The following is a 22,164-nucleotide window of genomic DNA, read 5'->3' on the forward strand; positions in this document are numbered from 1 at the left end:
TCATAAATGTATGAAATGTACTGCTCTTATAGACCTGCTACGCATATGAAATTCACACCTTGAGTGCACTTTTATAGGTATAGGAGGCATACATGTGCATTTCATGACTATGCACCAACCACTCAAACACTACCTATTTGTCATACATCCAGATTTCAGACACTTACACACCAAACTCTCATAGGTCTTATGCCACCCACTCTAACACCACATGTTGTTATACCTCACACTCTTATGCCTCAGGCTCCTACATCAGACATGCTGTAGTAGTATATAATAAGTGCTTATTTTGACCTTTTCTTTGAGTTTCATGGTTGAATTTGTAGGAATCAAAATATTGTTTGTGTTGACAGTAAAATATAGCATCAGATGCACTAGAAGCAGTAACAGCCCACCCTTAACCTCAACCCCAAAAAGCCAGTGCACTTTAGGGGTGCAGCCCTGAGGATTCCTCATACAACAGAAGGTTATTCTTGACCGAGCTTTCCCATTAGTGCTCAAGGCTGAGTTCTCCCAGTAGGGGCACTGGGCAAGGTTCTCTCAATGGGGGAACTGGATCAAGCTCTCTCGTAGGGGGCACTGGGCAGAGGTCTCCCAGTGGGGGCAATGAGCCCAGCTCTCTCAATGCAGGAACTTGGCAGTGCTCTTCCAAAACTGTGATAACAAGGGCATTATAAAAAACATTGTTATGATTACTGGTTCATCATAACTTTTCTGACTCGAGACATGTCAGAATCTCAAGAGTCTCTGTTCCAGGGTACTTACTCCAAGTACAGTCCTCGAGCATTCGATACACTCCCAGAAATCACCTATGACTCTGTCAATAACTCCCATTTAGAATCACTGTATTCAAATCCCTTTTGCGTCATGGTTTGGATTTTTCGTTTGCGAGCTAGATTTGGAGTCCTCTGTTCTATTTCATTCTCCACTCACCAACGGCTGTCAAATACCACCTATTTGCTGAAGTATTTCTCAATGTGATAAACCTTGTGGTGTTTTCTTTCTGTCTTACAGAGGGAGATCTTCTGGAATCCAGCAACGCTGCCTCTCCTTTCACTGGCGACGGCCAGCATGTGGCTCCTTGACAGGATCCGTGGATCTGTAGACCACAGCGGGTCTCGCACTGGAGATTTGGGGGACAAGCAGGGGAAAGGACAGGGCTACAGCAATGTCCTAACTCCAGATAAGATACCCGACTTCTTCATCCCACCCAAACTTGCCATGGGTGTGCCGGAGGGAGCCGAAGCTGGAGCGGAGGGGAAGACTAAGTCCAACATAGGGATGTCTGCCTCCGAGCAGAACCTGTCTGTCCGGAAGCCACAGCGCAGCCCACGCCTGCCAACTAAGTCAGCCACTGAGAGCAAGAACCTACTGAAGTCAGCGAACCGTCATATCATTCAGATTGAGAGTGCTGACGAGTGGGCGTCCGAAGAGGACTTCAGCACGAATGCTGATCCCCAGTCGCAGACAGCCATGTCCCTGCCGTACGTGCCAAAGGCTCAGACCTCTTACGGTTTTGCAACACTGATGGAGAGTCCCCACACCAGGAGGAAAGAGTCTCTTTTCCATAGTGACCATGGCAGCCTGTCTCAGTGCCAGTCCCAATCCAACTCTCCGAACTCCCAGCGAAAGAACCCCAATGGGGAGACCACCCACCTCAACCCATCGGACATCAACATGTCTCTGATGAACCCCTATCGCTACTTCAGTGGTGGCGAGAGTGACACTTGTTCCTCAGCGGAGTCTTCTCCGTTCAGTTCACCCCTACTTTCAAGGTCTGTCTCCTTGTTAAAAATCTTTAGCCAAGACAGTCAGTCCAAGATCATCAAACTAAAACACTCAGTGGCTAGGAACAGTTCATTGTCAACGGACGAGTGCAGCTCTGCCGACACCAGCCCCAGTGTGCCACGTAGGTTGCGGGGTGCCATGAGCGCTGCAGGGAGTAGTGCAGCCCAACAAGGCCTCCTCCCATTGGACCTGCTTCAAGACCGTATGCATAAAGAACACACCATTAACCTGAGCAAAGGAGGCAGCATGCGGATACGTGCTGAGTATGATTCCTCCAATGCCCGCTTACGCATCCGGGTCATCGCGGCAGAGAACCTCTTTGACAAACTCTATGATGTAAAGAGCATTAACTGCTGCGTCGTAGTCTACCTCAACCCAGGCAAAGTGCACAAGCAGAGGAGTAACATTATCAAGAACAGCCGGAACCCTGTGTTCAACGAGGACTTTTTCTTCGATGGACTGGTGCCCGGAAATGTCAAAAAGATGGCACTGAAACTGAAGGTAGTAAACAAAGGGAGCAGCTTAAAGAGAGACACTTTGCTGGGCGAGAAGGAGATGCCCTTGACAAGTCTTCTGCCCTTTTTATGAACTTAGCCCCTAATGGGAGTTGGGGGCTAAGAAGTACCCCTACAATGTATCTCGCAATGTGGTGGAACGATGGAAGAAGAACAAGGCAATACAAGTACAGTCTCTATGATGATACATTTGGTCTGGTCCTAGATTTGAACAACTGCCACAGTGCATGCTGGTAGTTGAGCCCGTGGGCTAAAACATAAAGACCATTGTATGCAGATGAACATCCTGGTCCATCTAAAAAGCAGCTCCAAAGAGGATATAGGGAGATCACCAGTCTACCATACAACAGGTTGGTTCAGGCACTCATGGTTTAACTAAACTTGTCCTCTTCCGGTCGGTTTTCAGAGAAGACCTTAAAGGGTCGCTGGGAGATCCCTGATCCACTGCACACAAGGTTGGTCAAGGCACTGTCATTTCCAGCACACACTGGTCCACCCTAAAATAATGGGGTCCCTAATAGTTCCTGGGAAGATCCCTCTGCTACTGAATAGTAAGTCAATTTCACAATGCACTGGTCTACCTTATTAGAGAATTCTACAAGAGTTCTTTGGGAGATTCCTGAGTTGCTGCGGCACATACCTATTGAGGTATTGCACTGTTCGACTTGCACTTGCCCACCTTGGAAATGGAAGGGGCTTCCCGGGGTGCTCTACAACAGGTCTCTGGAGACACTGTCACACTCAGCACAGTTGTCGTCACTGACACCACGTTTGACTTAACAAAAGGAGAGTGTAATAAAGGGAACACTTGAATATTTTCCGACCTAGAATGTTGTGGAGTGAGGAGAGGGGTGGGGGTTATCCCAAAGGAAGTAGACGCAGTTATAAGAAAGGTGTATCGATTGCTGCTGTTACCAAAACAGTCCAGCTCCAAGGCAGTGACAAAAAATGACAATAAACATTTCACATCAAAATATATTCTTCACAGCCCTGGGGTGCCACCGAGAGACGTTGCTCACAGCTTCCTTTTTTATGAAACACACACAACCACTTTCGGACTGATGTGTTTGACGATATGTCAGATGTCAGTTTAAGTTGGTAGCTAGACCAGCGGCCCACAGTGGTCTATTAAATCAGTGACTGTAAATAGATGTGTGTCTTCAAGGGAAATATTTTGGGTTTACAGGGGTGCAGACTCATGTGCATGTATGCACTCACAGACCTTCAACAGTATTGCTGCCCTTGGTCCCTCCATCTTGTACCTTAGGGAGTCCACTACTGGGGGTAATGCTACCTTGCAGTAAGAGAGAAACCTCTTCATAAAATAAAATGGACATGGGATTATGGAAATAGAAGCAAGGTCTGGCATGCACAAGGAGGCACAATGCTTTTTTAAAAGTAAAGAGACAGCTTGTGATATAGACAAAGTTTCATCTGGCATGGAAATGGGCATAATTGGTGGCATGTCTTTATTTACGTCTTCCATCTTCCATGGAGACCCTTTTTATGTGGCATGGTTGCTTCGTGTCAATGCTCTTGCTCTCTCTGGGTTGGGCAGCATGTTTCTGATTTTCTATAGTAGTGTACCCCTTTCCCAGTGCATCTTGGGACTGCAAATAATCTGTGTTGAAACAAACTTCTCTCCAATAACCGAAATGCCTCAAGCTAGTTACACCTGGCATGACCCTGATATCCTAGGTTGCGGTTCCAAAGTGGGAGCACATACAGCACCACAGTTTATTTAATAATGTTAATTGAATGAACAAATATACTTTTTAACTGCAATCGAAATATCCATGCCAGGCAGATCCCCCCCCCCCATTCCCTCACCCCCTTCTCTGTCTACTGCCCAGTGTGCGACATTGCCTGTGGAGCTAAACATGGCTTGCCACTCAGGGTGGATGCCCTGAAGCAGGGATATCTCAAAATGCAAATGTGAGCCAACTATTCAGTGGAAAGTCCTACATATGTAGCACTTCAAGAGGCACGTTTCAGAAGATCATAGGTTACAAATATGATTAGCATTGAATATGGGTTATCGGCCCATTTATACTAATCTGTAAAACATGTATCTGTTTGTCTTAAGTTTCAAGTTGATTGATTCTGAGCTGCATTGCTTTTAGGTGGCACTTTAATGAATTTAAATTACTTCCGGGTTGAGGTGCTTCCAGTTCAAAGTTCGGCTTTGTAAATGTTGAGCTCCGATTAGGTAGTCAGCTATGCATGCATTTGTTTGTGTCATTCATCTGCCCTCCTGTTGTGGCCAACCATCATGCTTTCCCCTTGGTTCTGACTTGGCGGTTGAGAATCATAGCTTCTCTCCAAAGGCTCCGGGTCAGGATCTCCCTGCCATTCCCCTGAGACATAGACATAGAAGAACATGTATAAACGGTTTGCATCAGATAATAGCATACACGGAAACTGTTGCAGGAGTTGATGGGTGTTTGGAGGAAGGATTGCATCCTCACGTCTCACCTTTAATATTCGAGGCTCGGCCCTCCTCTCTGATCCTACCTATTAAACCAGCCCTGCCCTACCCCATTCACAGGACACGTCCACCTTATACTCACCAAAGTGGCTCCCGGGATCCCAATAATACTGGCATAGAAACTAAATGTTATGTTATTTGGCATTTATATAGCACTCTATTTATCATTGATATGACCTCAAAGCGCTGGTAGGTTGAACGCCTTCGGGAACCGTAGTCCTGGTCAGTAGAGAGAGTAAGTGTTGTATGGTGCGTGGGTGCACCAGTTATGTGTGCAGCTGATGAAGTTACTTGATGGTAGCTGCATCCTAGCATTAGGTGAGGTGGTGATGATATCAGCTGAGTGATGACATGAAATGTGGTGATAAAATGCACTTTCTTATGTCTCACAGCAGCCTCTCCTGACCTTACCCACTCACATTTCCACACTCAAATTCAACACACACACCAACCAACTAAACCACTCACGCGAACTTCGGATTACCCCCTCACCAGATGGCAAACAGCAGTTCACCAGATGGCAAACAGCAGTACACCTCTACAACCCACTTTAACGCCACAGCTCCTGGCCAGTGCATCCTTGCAATGTGGGAATTCGAGTTCTCATTTCTGTGCACACATGCCTCGATGCTCTCCACATACAACACCTAGAAAACTCACACATGCATAACTTCGAGTACTTCTCTTCTGCACACATCAGCACAAGAGCACAGCAGACTTGCATTTCCCCTCTCACCCCGAATAGCCAACCCGAGCCACCCTCTTGCCGAGCCGCCACAGCACCTGGAGACCTAGCAATTGCAGGGTGGAATTGTATAAATCCTAATAACAAAACTACCTAGGAAAAATGTCCCTTCCAGCTTGGAATCAGTGATGGCCAAACCTCCTTGACCGTGACAGAAAGAGATTACATCTTGTGTGTGGTCAACATCAAGGTTTGTGGCCCTCTTTGGCTCCCCCTTCAGGTGACTTCATAAATATCCTTGTTCTTTATCATGTGTTTACTTCTCTAGTGGTTTTACTGCCAGTGTCTGAATCCTGCCGCAGTTACTGATGCACAAAGAAGTCTGGGGAAGATGCCCTGGGCTCACTGGAGCACTGCCCCTGTCATGTTTGAGTGAAGAGTAACTCATCCGTGTGTCCCATTGAACCTCCTTTCTTGGACATTGTTTCCTGTCATGTAGACACACAAAGCAAAGACAGACTGGAAAAGTAAGGGTTGACTCCTGGGCCAACTCAGACAGCAAGGAAAAATGCCAAATTACTCCATCCCCTCAGAAGCATAGGAAAATGTGCCCAGACCCCACAATCCTTCGAAAGGTCACAACTTGCCCAACAAGCGCGGCCCCTTCTAGGTTTGCATCTTGACAAATCAGCAATGCAGGTAATTGTGTCAATTTCTTTCAATTGCACTAAATTATCATGAATTGTTGTCTCATTAAATCATACCTCTCGGACCAGAATCAGAAAAATATTAAACACCTGATCCTGTGAATTAATCATTTATGTTTATGCCAAGATACAGAAGTGTCAGAAAATCCCATTTCTAGCTTCATCAGGGATTTGCTTTTGTGAGCATTATTCCTAAAACCTTCCACCAAAGGAGACTACGCTTCCAAAAACTCAAATCCTTTACTATAGCTTTACCCCAGGATATACCTGAGTCAGCTGTTATCCTCACATCTGGCACACATAATATGGCATATGTGTTGCCATTTAGCAGATATTTTTATTAGAGCCACTACGATGATGATTTAAGTTAATTTATGATTTGCCTGGTCTCACTGTTAACACAGTGCCACTTTAAAATTTGATAGAGTCCTAAGACAGAAGAAGTGACACATTCAGAATTTTCATGATTGTGATGTTATCGTAGTCAAATAACACACGTCTTACCGTACCCTTATCATAATGCCAAGACATCTCCGAGTTTTAACCTCCCGGTGCGATCATACAGTCTATTCCGCTGAGAGCTAAACATTACAGCTTAGTAAGATTTGCCAAGGATGATTAAATTCTGGCTATTTGACCAACATCTCCCTCACAAAGATGCATCTGAAAGAGAGTTCATCCTCTTTGCCCGCTCTTCCTCAAAGTGCCTCTGTGCTCTCATAGGCACACTCTGTCTTAGCAATGTGTGACATCTAGAGGCCCCTGTTGACCATCGATATTCATTCCTCTGCAGAGCTTGTCCCCTTGTCCAAGATCAAATTCGTCACCTACTGGGGAAATAGTTGAACATTGTTTCCTTCAAAAAGTTTAATCATAGTTGATATTCCTTTTTTGAGATGTACTGGAGAATCTTAATTGTCTTTGTAGGATCCCTGACGATTTTTGTAATAAACAACAGTTCTAACGTGCCATCATTGGCTGAGTCCTCTGTTCATTCAGGGGACATGGTTGTTGGCCCCTTGGGAGTTGGCCGAATCCCCAGACGACATCTGGCATACCTAGTATTTACACCAACACAACCAATCAAAAGCTTTTTCCTTCTGAATCCAAAATGAGTTGACCAGAGTGGCACCTCCTAGAATCAGAAGGCATTATGAATAGGTAGATCGAGGTTTCTGCACAAATCCTCAAATCTGTTATCTCCCTCTGGTTGACAATCAGTCAAGAGGTCTTCTCGCCTAGCTGATGAAGTAGACCATCTGCTCTGCTTCAGTGTTCTACCCAGGCTTCTCCACTACTTTGGATTGGGTCCAGCTTCTTAAATGACGATAAGAAGTTCATTGAGAAATGCCTGACTTCTTCTTTGTCTGCAATAATTGTATTGTTATATAGAATGTATAACTTTAAAAATTCTGGTAGGGAAGGGATTGGATCCAGCTTCTTAAATTGTGATAAGAAGTGAACTGAGAAATGTCTGCCTTCTATTAGCCCTCTGTAAGTTTAATTAATATCGAATTTAGAACTTTTAAAAAAGCTGGTACACAATAGAAGCGGCAACATCAGTAAATGATGCAGAACTGAGGGTGTTGATATCATGCCAATGGGCAAAAGCCTCACGGCATCATGTGAATTTCATCCAAGCCTAATGTGCGACCACTCCGACACCACAATTTAGGACCCTGATAATCCTGCAATTTTTCTTGTAACAGGAGGCCTCGAGTTCATAGGGCATTTTAAGGGTTCAACTAAAATGGGATCGAGGACCTGGGGTGCGGTGCAGTCTCTGTCATGCCGTGATGCGTGCTCTGCTCCCTGCCCTTTCCAGTCCATGCAGCAGGATGCAGTGCCTACAAGTGCTCAGCAGCAACATGTTGTGCTATATAAGGCATCACAAAAAAATTCTCGTCAATATGTTCTCCTCCAGCAATTTGAATGTATCGTCCAATGGCATTACACACTTCATATCTAAATATGTATAAGAAAAATAAATCTGCCTTTCAGGCATAGCTTATGGACATTGTCCCTAGTAACTCCTGGAGATGGGGTACCTCAGACTTGTCTACATCTAGTTTATACCCTCAAAAGATGGCATTTTCTTGATGAGTGTCATGGTCACCACAGTGCTTAGAAGCAGGAGCAATCGGCATGAAGTGCTGCATAGAAATGTGATATTATAATAATATTTATTATTATTATTATTATTAATAATGTCATAATCTTTCTAATGTCTGCAAAGTAACGCCCATATTAGGGAATGCACATATTCGACTGGCCCGATTTTAGCGCCTACCTTTACCACAACCTAATGTCTTCCAGTCTGGATGCCTTAGTCCTGGGGTAAAGTCATTTTAGTAAGTTATACGCCTAACTGCTAATAATTAAGAGTATGAAGATTTACTGGACAAATTGAGAAGTTCTAGCTAATTGTGAGAAGAGGTTATTTTCACGGTGGTGATGCTCAGGTCAACACACGGAGATGAGTGCAGGACACCGGGATATTGGGAGTTAATCCTTCTCCCTCTTGTGGTCCTCCAGTAATTTCCCATGGTGTTGTCATTCCGTATTGCCCTGCTCCTTCTCCAGGGAACACCATGTGTACCTTCTGGCAGTAGTCCATGGATCATTGTCTGCCAATGAGAGCGCTGCATCTTCTCATGGAGTGATCAGCTTCATGTTTCCCTCCTAATGTCGGTCTTCAGCACTTGGAGTAATCTTACATTCCGTAACATGCCACGCGCTGAAGACACACCATGGCTATTCAGGCACAGTCCAGTGTAGAGTGCCAGCATCTTGAGTGGCAAGGCCTTAACTTTATTAAGAGGATCATGGGCACAACGTGCTGGAATTTGTCTGCCAGATAGGGATCCCATATTAATGCCTGCTTCAGGAGTGGTGCAGAGAAGATGCAAGTGATTGTGTGCTTTTGGGGTCCCAATGAACTAGATCTCCCACTTCTAGAACAGTGCATGCGTCTTGTTTCTAACACCCAATGTGATCTGGCATGCAATGACATGCAAAGGAGAGCCACATAGCGCTCTGTTGCAGAAGAAATCAGCCAGTGTTGGCTCGGACCAGTGCCTGCAGAATGGTGAAACAGCTGTTGTTGCCTGTAGGCAAGCACCCAAATGCCTTGGCTGCCCCCTTACTGGTTTCGGGATGTGCAGTCCATGTTTGTGACTGCTTTCTGCCAATGGCGAAATTAAGAAACTAGAAACTAGCAGCTAGCTGCTTCCTCATTTGTTGAGTTCAACCTTCCAACCACAGCCGAGTTTACACCATGCACCCTATATTTGAATGCAAATGAGGCAGTTATTATAATAATGATTTTAATGATAATCCCTTCCTATTATATAGCACTTCATGTCAGATTACCCCTGATTCTAAGCACTGCATTGTAACTTTAATTACCCTGTACTGGGCCTTCTACACCAGTAACAACCTGCCAGCCCGAGCCCAGGTATGCCAGAGCAAAGTGATGTCCTCGGCGAGGGCTCAGGGCCGCTACCAGCCAAGCGCACACCAGTACAGGGTCATGAACGCTATTGGCACCTTGGACTACAAGCAGGCTTCTAACAGTTTGTTGTTTGTAATGAGAACATTACTTTGAGCGAATGGAGACTGCTCTGGTGGTAGCTGTGTGCGGTATAAATCAGCATAAGATAACTTTGCATGACTCATGCTTACAAAGCACTACCACTCGAAAAAGTGGGTAGGGAAATAGTAAAAGGACATTGTCCCTTTGCTATTTCTAAGACGGGAGGGGAGCAGCTAGGATGCTTAACCATGACAGATCAGAAGGCATGGATGTGGGGGTGGGAGGCCATGGGGCGAGGTGGGGGAAAAGCATGCAAAGGCCTGCCGCAAAAACAAAAAAAAAATGGCTGCTTGGGGTGTGGCTCAATAGGTAGGAATGGAGTACAACCTTCTTACACTGATAGCTACAGTCTGCATTCCGAGCGTCTTTGGATGGTGCTAGTGTCCATGTTTAAAAAGAGCAATTACCCAACGTAATGGTAATCCATTTATTTACTGTGGTATTTCTGCCAGATTCTCCATAACATCTGATACCGTTCCCGCCACTTGGTTCTGTGGGTTTACAAGTAGCGATAGGTTGGTGTCAAACCTAATTATGTGTTCAAAATGGGTACTTCCCAATGTTTTGTTTCAGGGGGACCTAATTTATGGCCACCATTGCGGATTGTTGTCGAAAATAACACCAGCGGAACAAGCGATTGGTAATTCTGACGAATTGTGGAGGATTTACCTCCAGCATTACGCTGGAGGTAAATCGTCAACTTTTCCACCAAAAATTGGCATAATTATTCCACCGGTGGTAATTCCGCCTAAAATTGTAATGTGGCGCTCCAGGAAAAATTGAGAAAATTCAGTTACTGCCCAAAAAGCAGCAGGAACAGAAATACTGCCACTTTTTTCCCTGCACCACCAAACTCTGAAGGATCCCCAATGAACCGGGATTGGCCTTGCTGGGTTTCAAACATGTGACTGCAGGTCAAACACACTTTTTTGAAGAGAGTGATCAACTCTGAGCTATATTATAAGTTCTGTTCTGAGCCAGAGGGGTGGGTGTCCGAACGTCCAACCAGAAGTGTGTTCTTTCCAGTTTTCTTTACTTTGCTGAGTCCAAGATATGTTACTGTTTTCCAAGTCAAGAGATATTTCCTCCGAGTCTTTTCTTCTTCAGTGATTTCACTCTCTTTTCCTTTTCCTCAAAAGACATTTATTTGTACACTTTGCTCTGAAAAGGCTAGCCCCATTCCTAAAAGGTAAATTAGAGGCCAATGTTGCCTTGTATTATGTTGCTTTCCCGCTCTCTCCCATAAAAGAAATCCAATGTCAAATTGTACCAATATCGAGCTCTCCCCAATTTCCTACTTTGAATAAGGGACCTACCAGTTGTAAAATTCAAGCAGCCTTTTAAGAAACTATTAATAACTCGCCTATCCCACTCAGCCACCATTCCGCGTACACACCCACCATTCGGACACACCCGTCCCCTTAGGCAGGCCCGTGCTGACTCGCTTTCAGGCTTCACAGTCAGGGCAGTTGACCTTAATCACACAAAAGTGGTGTAGACAAGGTGTGACATGAGAGGTAAGTCCCACCCTGTCATGTCACACATTGCACCATGTCCCAACTTTCAGTTCTGGACACAACTCAGCTGTAATACAGGTCTGCTCCTGACAGCTGATGGCGGTGCATAATTAGGTTTTTTTGTGGGATTGCAAACGTTATGCATGCTCTGCATAAAATTAAGCTGCATGTCTATGCGAATAATGATTACAAGCATGTGATTATGTCATGCATGATCTTCCTGGGGGCGGTATATGCCTTGAAAGTAGTACACGTCATTGGGAAGGTCCTCCAGTTGTTCCATGCAAGGTGCACGCAGGCAAGCAGTGCGGGATTCTAGGGTTTCATCATATTGCATACTTGTGGCCTGTATTTATAAAACACCACAGAAATGCTCAATGCACAATGTGCTAACACTTTCAGGTCTTTGAGAACATGATTTCAGACCTCTGTTTCAGCATATTTCAAACAACTCAATTCTGAATGAATTTACTAGCTTTAAACTGTTTACACTCAGCAGTTATTTTGCGTGAAGATTACTGTTGTGTGAGAGTAAACATTTGCCTATGTACATATATGCATACGTCGGTATTCAGGTACAAGATGTGTGTACCTCAAGCTCTGTTGTTTTGTTATTCATATCCACGGGTGTGCTCTTTAAAACTCAGTTTTCAGCCAGCCCTTAGCCTGTAGCACTAGGCACAGCGCCTTCTCTGCTATAGGCTCTTTGCTCAGATCTCAGGGTACAGTTGCGCTCCTGTACAATGTCAGAGATCGTCCCGTAGACCACATCCTTGCCACATCGGAAAGAAGCAAGTACTTCTATGTTAGTGCACCCTCCCATCGCCGGCAGTTCTAAAGAATGCTCTCAGATGGGCATATCAAACTTGATTAACACGTTTTGGACCAACGGAAACAGTGAGTGTCTCAACCTGTTCGGTGTTTGTTGATTGCAGCAAAAATGTATGACTAATTCTGTGTGATCAAGGACAGCATTGAGCTCAATGATGGGTTGCCCCTTCAGGGATTAACTCTCTGAGACTTGTGTTCTAGTAAGACCAACTTGACTGGGTTCACAGACAGCAGGTGAATACATCAGGAAACATCCCTAAGGATGAAGTTAAGTTCATCCTTAGGGAGCCATCCACAGGTGGAATCTCCTGGGACCTTGCATCATAACATTCCATATTCAGATTCGCACTCAGTGCACCCACACATAGGTAAAGGAGGCAAAGTGTAAAACACAACACTCATCAGAAAAGCTTTGCATGCGAGAGGCATCTGCCAGGTGTTTGTGAAGCACGTTCCCGGCGTCTGAGAAGAAGGATCTTAGCCCCAGGTGCCAGCCTTAAAGCTCAACCACAAATTCCCGGATTAAGGTTCAGACCGCATGCTCCAGGATTTATAGTACACCCAGGCTCCAGGATTAGTGCTCGTTAACGCTCACACACCTACTGTCAGAGTTAAAGCTGGGGTGCTTGCTCCAATTTAAAGCTTGGCCCACATGATCCATGAATACATTCACGGGTAATCCTGGCCACAGTTCGCGAGTTTAATGCTTGATCCCCCGGTCAGTGACAGCTGGTGATATATATGTATTCGTGTGACGCAACTCATTGCCACATATGTCCTCAGGGAACCCAAAAGAAGCAGGGTGAGGTGGGCTTCTCCCAAATGTTTGAAAATAATAGGTTAAAAGTGTGCATTTTTCAGCACACTATATGTGAAAATCTGGGTAAAACCCCATACAATGTACAGTCGGTTTTGTAGGATAAAATGTGAACAAGTCTCAGAGTCCACACCAACAGTACATGGAAGCATTTCCCAATACATTTTATTGATCCCTTTGCACATGCACAACATATTTGCCAGTGTAAGAAGATATGTCCATGCTAGCTGTGTTGGGATATGCCAGTATTTCTAGATAAGACTGCACTCATATTGGCTATGCCCATAATCCCTGTAAAGCCACTGTAAGAAAGTATGCACTTGCTGGCTGTACCAATGTATGCTAGTATTCCCAGCTAAGGGCACACTCATGTAGGCTTTGCTCATAATGCTCGTAATGCCAGTGTAAGGAAACAGGTCCATGTTAGCAGTGGCTGTGCCAGTAGTATCCAAGTATTACCACCCTTTGGGTACACGCTAACTCATGTTTGTTGTGTCTGTAATGCAGTAATGCCAGTGTATGAAAACATGTCCAGGCTGGCTGTGCCAATATATGCTAGTATTCCCATCTAAGATCACACTCAGTGATTTTGGCCTTGCCCAGAGTGCCCTGATGCCAAATGTTACTGTAAGAAGACATGTCTATGCTGGCTCCCAAGTTTACATTTGTATCCATCTTTCAATGATGGTGCCTTGTTTCCTCCACCCTGGTCCACTGCAAAAAATGGACATCTATGCCCCTCGCGCACACATTACACATGCATACTTTACTCATATTTGCACACACATACATGCTGCTACCTCATTCCCATTCGCACACAACACATGGCCAATTCCCCATGGGCATTGGCACACATGGACACAGTTATACACCCACACACATAGACAACTCCCTGAATGCATGAACTCACATGTATATACATATATACTTAGGCCCTGATTCTGGAATTATGTGCGTGTAAAACGGGGATTTGCGTGCGATTCTGCCCGCACATCCCTGTTTGATGAATGGGGATTTGCGGGCAGAATGGCACGCAAATTCCCGTTCTACACGCAAATAATTCCATGAATCAGGGTCATAGTGTATTCTTACCTGCTTGTGCCTACTAACCTTCCCATGCCACCACGTGTCGTTCACCCAGATGACCCATCTCTCCCTAAATTGGCAGATTCCTGCCAACCAGGACAAAATGTGTGTTTTACAAATGGATTGGGAGGCGATGGGGTGCGACCTCTGACATCCGGCTGACCTTTCAACATTAAGGTGTAAGGCATTTACGTGGAGCCCCTTAGGGGTCCTTACTGTAGATTAACATAATGTTTCCATGTGATAATGTCACCTGGGAAAAGTCACCAGGTAGGCGACTTTCTTTCCCTGACCCCTAAAATACTTTCCCCTTATAGTCTATCAGGGGTATCTTTTTATATTATAGACGTCTGTCATAGAATATTTGAGGAAAGTGTTTGATTTTAATCAGGGTGCATTTCTTTAGGTAACGTCATTCTCTTGCCGCCAGTATGGGACATGCCCGTGCTGCCACCGCCCTCAGAGACTTTTCTTACACTGCCTCACAGCACGCAAGATGAAAGATGGAAATTTAGAAAAAACAAGCAGGGACTGCTCTCTTGCGTCCTAACATATAAGCCGCCACTGCATCCGTTTTCAGAATTAAAGTCCAGCCCCAGACCCCTGGGTGAAAGTTAACCCCTTTCACTCCAGAGGCAGAGCTCAGACACTGGAGTTAAAGTTTGGCCAAAGTCTCTTGGGTTAGGACTGAGCCCTAGGCTTCTGGATTAAGCTAATTTTAAGCCTTCAGGATAAAGTTTGGATCCAGCGTGAAACCAAGCTGCACGATGTGGAGCTTAGCCGCGCGTTTCAGTGTGTAAGCACTACCTGATGCTCAAGAGTCTAATGTTCTGCACCAGGGTTTCGGTCAACCTTAAGGTCAAATCTCAGCAACAGGCAATCGTCTATAGGATCAAAGCTCAATCCCCTTCTCGAGTGCACGGCTCATCCCCGTGGTCCTCTGTCCTCTTGTCTTCACCTCTCAATGTCTCTTAACGTCTGCTCTCTCCTCCATTTTCCCAATGACATGACCAGCTTCCAAAGATTGTTTTGTAACCTAACGTCAATCAATTCTTAATTTCTCGCCTTGATTCCGTAGCTGCTAGGATCCGTAAAGCCCACGCCACACTATTTAGTGCCATGATCCAAACACTGGTAAATACATTGAAGGAGTGGTTTCTCCATGTCTAAAGAAAGGGATGATCACTCCCCATCTAAAAAAAGTACTGGTGACAAATAGTCTCGCTTGCTGCCAGCTAATTATACTTACTTGCCAGTACTTTCCAAACTTCTTGCGAAAGCCATAGTGGGTCAATTGCAAAGCTTCCTGGAACGTTCACCCTTTTCAATCAGAGACAGCAAATAATCAGCCCTGATTGACGTCCGGCCATTTGAGACACCTCCTTGAAGACAGTGCGAGATTTGTTCTGGAAGTCTTAACCGTTAAGAGTAGATCCAATGTGTCCCCTCCCCAAATGGACAACACTTCCTGCAATCTCCCACCACAGACCAGGATTTTCTCCAATCTTGTTGAATGATTGACTGGTTGATCTCCTTTGCATCCACAGTTTAGGGTTGGTGTGGATGGCATTCCCACCCTCCTAAAGGCTGCCTCAGACCTGGCCATGTTTTATCCTGTTGTGATAGAGCCTGTCTATATAAAATAAAAGACAAACACTACATGTAGGCTAGCAAATACCATCGTAATTCTTGAACAGGTGAATTCCTAATGCTCGCCCTAGATGATAGTGGGACATTGCTACACAGTATGCAGCTGCTGCTGCTGGAGGAGACTCCCACCCTACCAAGACATACCACACACCCTGTGTGTTGTTGAATACGCAATTGCTAATCTCCAGAGTAGCCCCACGTTGCCTGCACCAGTGTATGCTACTAAGGAAGCTCATGCTCCTTCTTTATATTCAACTGAGAGGCACAGCTGTGTGCACAGCAGTGAAAGCAAGAGTGCACTGTCCTAGAGTCCCCAAAGTGGGCCTCGCCAAGGCGAACTTTCCAAAAGTATAGATCACCCAGAAAACCAGAAGGCACAGATGAGGTTATGGTGGCCCGAGAACGTTTGATCATGTCCTCAAGATCCTCGACCCTCTGTGCTGGCTCCCCATGGTCATCATAGTTAAATTCCAGGTTGGTGTAGTATCAGCTACATTTCTAAACAGCCATGGCCTACTTTTCCTCAATGATAAGCTGAAAGCCCCGAACCCGTCAACTCTTTGCACTACAGAAACTAGGTGTGGTGGTCATCCTTCTTTCTAGTTGGACACATAAAGGAGATGCTCCTTGAAGGAGCAACTAGATAAGCAGCCTTGGCGTTATGGAGGGGGTGAAGTGGAGCAGTGGTGGGGCAGAAGGGGCAAATGCATGCTAGTGGTGAGTGGTTGGGGATAGTTTGCACCCCAAATGGACTCGCCAATATGCACAAGCGTCCAAACGTTTAGCCTGCATTGCGTGGGATTTCGGGGACCGGGTTGAATGAAGGAACACATTATTGTCCTTCTGTGTGCATTTCAGGATCGAGCCAAATTCAAATTCCGGTTACAATGGGAATCCCTTTCTGTGTACCTCCTGTAGCCTATTTACTAGAGACCTTCTCATACAAAGTGTACCACAGAAATGCTTTAAAAAATGCATAAGTCAGCCAAGGGAACCAGCCTCATACTTTACCTCAGGCTCCCAATCCCTAGCTTGGTTGCAACCTCCAGTATCAGATTCTGACTGCAATATCCTAGATCAAAGTTCAACCCTGGGTTGCAGGGTCAAAGATCTGTTCCAGGCCAAAAGATCACATCTGTTCCTCAGTTATAAAGCTCAGCCCCAGGCTCCATGGTCCAAGCTCATCCCCAGCATAAATGGTTAAAGCTTGATGTCCAGCCACTGGGTTAACACGGAGTCTTCAGCTTTAAAGCCCCAAGCTTTAAGCTCAACCCTAGACTCCAGGGATGATTCTTAGCACCCACGTGCAAGTGTTAAAGTTCACCACCAAACGCCTGGGTTAATGCTCAGCCCTAGACTCCAGAGTTATTTCTCAGCCCCCCCATGACTAGGTGAACCTCAGCCTCTGGGTCCAGGCTTAAAGCGCAGCCCTAGAAGCAAGCGTTGATTCTCAACCATTCCCCTACGTGCTAGTATGAAAGCTCCATGCCCCAGATTTGATGCAGCGCCTTAAGCTCTAGGCATAAGGCTGAGCCCTAGATTCCAGGGTTGATTCTGAGCCCCCACATGCACAGATTAAAGATTGGTGCCAACCCCCATGGTTAACACTCAGACTCTTTCTTTGAAACTTTGGGCCTCATTCCGAGATTGGAGGTAGTCATGGCGCTATTTGCGCCATGACTTCCTCCATTAACGGTACCAGAACCGGTCTCGTTCAATGGGGACTTACCGGTGTAGCCCGACCTTTGCGGGACCGGTAAATCCCCATTGAAAAAAACATTCCCCATTCCCATTTGAGCCCCCATAGGGCTCAATGGGAATGGGGAAGTAGCTAATAACGGTACCGCAATTTGCGGTACCATTATTAGCTCTGAAGTCCCTTAGCGGGTCCCGTCCATAACGCCTGGTAAAACCAGGCATTGAAGGAGGGACCCGCTAAGGGAACTCGTAGTAGGGTGGTAAGGGAGTACCAGCACCGGTCTCCTTAACGGTGCCCGGTATCCCTTACCGCCCTAATGAGGCCCTTAGTCTCAAGGTCCAGGGTTAAAACTCAGCTCTAGACTCTGGGGATGATTCTCGGCCCCCACGTGTCAGTGTTAAAGCTTGGTGCAACGCCCCAAGGTTAAAGCTCAGGCTCCAAAGATAAAACTCGGACCCAGGTACCAAATTTAAAGCTCAGCCCCAATATTATTAAATCAAGCTTTAAATGCAAAGCTTGATTACAGGATCCGATGTAAAATGTTTCCTCTGGAATTAAGACCTCAGTATAAAGCCTGTCCGTAGTCGCCAAGGTTAACAGTTACCCAGAGACTCTGAGGACAAAGCTAACCCCTGGCTTCATTTTACATGTCACAGACCCATGTTGTAGGGATACAGTTCTACCTCAGCCTCCCGGGTAAAAATGGACTCCAGGCTAAAGTTTACAACACAGCCCTGGTTCCAATGTAAATCTCAGCTTCATGGTTCAGGGAACACACTCATGCCCAGGCTCCAGGGAGACATCTCGGGCCTGGACTCCATCGTAGTTGGCACATCAGTGTGAGTGTGCAGGTATGAACAGGGGGCACAAGGAAAATGATCACATGATAGCCTGGGGCATTGCTAGTTGTGTCATGATCTTGATAAGGGTGTGAAGCGAGGTGTGATATCATGATCCAGGTCTGATTTAGGTTCTGCCCCATCTTACCTTCCAAAGTGCCCTCCCTCTCAGTGATCACTCAGAAGAGGTGAGGTTCCTCTGCCATGTCAAATGTTCGTATAACTTCATTCTAGCATTGCTGACTCACAATAACCGTGCTTTGCTTACCTAGGATTAATGCCCTTGGCTTGCAGATCTTAAGATCTGTAAACAACACTCTTTTATTACTGATAGATTGTCAACCTTAGCACCATGAATGACCTAGTACACCCCATAAGACTCTATTTTTTGAGATGCAGGTTGTACACATCTCTGCATCCAGTGCTCAACCCAATGAGCTCAATCCATTGAGTCTCTATTTTTTCAATTCTCTCTTTATTGAGGTCCTGGTCCGTGACACACAGTTGGCCAGACCAAACTCATAGCTGCTCCTGGTAGGTTGACCAGCTGCTAAGAGTCTGTCTTCTCTTTCTGTCCACAGCATTGTGGGGACTGTAGTTCTTCTTTTCTCACAGGGAAGCAAAACGTGGTAGAAATGATTGGATCAGCACCCCGTAGATGGAGCTCTTAACAAGCTTTCAACAAAGACCAGGGCCCTAATAATTTCTAAGAAGAGAGGCAATTCTTTACACCCTAAGTGCAGTAACACTGGGTGAGGAACCCATATCGAGGAGTGTGACTTAAGCATAACTGTAGTGAGAAATGTGCATGGACTAATGGTGCAGCCTACACTGTTTGCCGCGCTGCCCCTTTTTGACAATGAGAACCATTTTGCAATGCCCACTGTTACCACGCGGGCACACGAGATTGAGTGTGCTGATGCTTGGCACCCATACTCTACCCACAGTGCATTGTTTGTGTGAGATTGCCGCAGCATGTGTTGGGGCTTTGCATTCTTCAGTCTACCCCTTGCCCACTTGGCAGTCATATAGCATAAGGAGATGTGCACGTCCTCTATGGCGTAAGCACGCATAAGTGCATTCTTTCGGATCTGCTGGCTCTCTTGTACCCTTCCCTACACCTGTGCTAGCTGACACTCGGTCAAACACCGGCCAATGGTGTTTTGGGCTATGTTCTGTGCTCTGGCATTGCCAGTCCCAACTTGAATGCCTCGCAGGTGGTCTGGCTGATGGTCTGGATGGGTGTCCATTCCTATCCGGCTCAGGTTCAGAATCCTCTGTCTGCCCCCAGGCAGTCTCCATCTGATACACTGCACAGCACTGCAGCGCCAAGCTGTGACCCTTACACCCACAGCACCAGACCCCACATAGCATGCGCACACACTCCGGTTCAGAGTCTTCCGTCTGCCCTCATGCGGTCTCCAGCTGACACACTGCACAGCACTGCAGCGCCAAGTTGTGGCCCTTCCACCCACAGCACCAGACCCCACATAACATACGCACACACTCAGGTTCAGAGTCCTCTGTCTGCCCTCATGCGGTCTCCAGCTGACACACTGCGCAGCACTGCAGCGCCAAGCTGTGGCGCTTCCACCCACAGCACCAGACCCCACATAGCATGCGCACACACTCAGGTTCAGAGTCCTCTGTCTGCCCTCATACGGTCTCCAGCTGACACACTGCACAGCACTGCAGCGCCAAGCTGTGGCCCTTCCACCCAGAGCACCAGACCCCACATAGCATGCGCACACACTCAGGTTCAGAATCCTCTGTCTGCCCTCAGGCGGTCTCCAGCTGACACACTGCACAGCACTGCAGCGCCAAACTGTGGCCCTTCCACCAGACCCCACATAGCATGCGCACACACTCAGGTTCAGAGTCCTCTGTCTGCCCTCAGGCGGTCTCCAGCTGACACACTGCACAGCACTGCAGCGCCAAACTGTGGCCCTTCCACCAGACCCCACATAGCATGCGCACACACTCAGGTTCAGAGTCCTCTGTCTGCCCTCATGCGGTCTCCAGCTGACACACTGCACAGCACTGCAGCGACAAGCTGTGGCCCTTCCACCCACAGCACCAGACCCCACATAGCATGCGCACACACTCAGGTTCAGAGTCCTCTGTCTGCCCTCATGCGGTCTCCAGCTGACACACTGCACAGCACTGCAGCGCCAAGCTGTGTCGCTTCCAACCACAGCACCAGACCCCACATAGCATGCGCACACACAGGCACAGAAATAAGTAGACTTCTTGGCAAAGAAAGACAACACAACTTGGCTTGCGTTTCAGATAGGACACAGGCAGCCCGGTATTAGGTCAGAGGGTGAAATCACTACAGGGTAAAGGCCCCTTTGAAGAAAACACTTGATGTCACCTGTTGCCAAGAAGGGGTCAGCTCAAGGTATGCCCGAGGCTTCAACAGTGCTGGGCCAATTCCCCATATCCTGGCCCTGACTGTGTCTGGTCTCCTCTGTATTTAATCTATCTGTATGGTTTTACTGACCAGGTCAAGCCAAAGTATCAGGCTACATACTAGGTTAGCGACCATGGATAAAACAGAGTTGCTTGACCTCTTGGTTTTGGCAACTCAATGTGCCATACCCTCAGGCCCGGCTGAAGATGTGTGGGGGTCCATCTCAACATGAGGTTTGGGGGCCCCCTGCCTAGAGTGAAAACAGTCTGAGACATCTGTGGTGTGCATAAATTACAATGGCAACAAACATTGGAATAATTTCCGCTGATTTTCACGGGATATCCGGCCAGCAGGGAGCTTATACACTATATGCCCACTGAAGAGCTGTAGACCCTACTTTGTCAGCAAGTGGCTGATGTGGAGGAACCAGCGTTAGAAGGAGATGAGGTGACAACACTTCTGTATAAAGTGCACATGTTAAGCTCCAGAACGAAAATAGAGAAACAAATATATTACTGTGCTATAAGACTGCTGATTGGTAACATGGGGGAAGCTGCTGGGGGCCCCCATAGAGGCTCGAGGGAGGCCCCTTCCATTTGAAAGAGTTGAAAGGCCCTGACGCCATCCCTGCATGCCCTACTACATAGCCAATGTAGAGCTTAACTGACTCTGGAACAGTTGTTGTCCCCAGGCGTCTCAATCGGTTCTGCGCCCAACAATGTATCTGGTTAGAACACAAGGCTCAGCCATAACTCCTTTAATGCGAGTGGGAAAAGCAACTACTCCCGCTGCACGCCGCCACATGAAAGACCTTGGTAGCCTGCACCTGTTCTTGAAATGCCCGGCGCACACCGATGACCTCATTGTGCTCCGCCATCACCCTCCAATGCCTCCATACATCAACCCTGACGCCAGTGCTTTAAGTGGGGTAAGAAATTGAGGGGGGGGGCCTTCGTTTGGGGGCGTGGCTTTCATTGTGGCCTGGGCCTAAAAGTGCACAAATCATAGTAAGGTGCGCAAACAAATATATAAATGTATGTGAGCATTTATATGTTTGTATGCACACTACTATGGTTTGTGTACTTTTCAAGCCATATTTTATAAACATAGCAATGTTACATATTTCTATGTTTATAAAAGGTGGCTTGAAAAGTGCACAAACCATAGTAAGTTACGCACACTTGTGTGCTTACCTTACTATGGTTTGTGTACTTTTCAAGCCACCTTTTATAAACATAGATATTTGTAACATGTTTCTATGTTTCTAAAAGATGGCTTGATACGTAAACAATTCAAGGCATCTTTTATAAAGCGTTGATGACGGACAAAACAAACCGCTAGGTGGCTTTGTCCGTTGACAAAGCTTTATAAAAGATGCCTTGAATTGTGCACGTTTCAAGCCGTCTTTTATAAACATAGAAATATTTCTACCTTTATAAAAGATGGCTTGAAACGTACACAGTTGAAGGCATCTTTTATAAAGCTTTGCCGACGGAGAAAGGCACCTCGGGCTTTGTGATCTATCTGCTCAGAG

At 46.3% G+C, this 22,164-nt stretch overlaps 1 protein-coding gene across 1 annotated transcript in view; it reads left to right on the forward strand.

Moving 5' to 3' along the window:
• C2CD4C (C2 calcium dependent domain containing 4C) overlaps positions 1-21,731 on the forward strand; it is a 104,311-nt gene extending 82,580 nt beyond the window's left edge. Inside the window, exon 3 of the mRNA XM_069648085.1 lies at positions 1,015-21,731. Coding sequence (XP_069504186.1) covers positions 1,072-2,376 — 1,305 coding nt within the window. The 5' untranslated portion in view covers positions 1,015-1,071 and the 3' untranslated portion in view covers positions 2,377-21,731. The remainder of the gene's footprint in view (positions 1-1,014) is intronic.
• Positions 21,732-22,164: the final 433 nt, after the last annotated feature.

This window comes from Ambystoma mexicanum, chromosome 1p, assembly GCF_040938575.1.
Source record: "Ambystoma mexicanum isolate Mex_15411 chromosome 1p, UKY_AmexF1_1, whole genome shotgun sequence".
Taxonomy (NCBI): Eukaryota; Metazoa; Chordata; class Amphibia; order Caudata; family Ambystomatidae; genus Ambystoma; species Ambystoma mexicanum.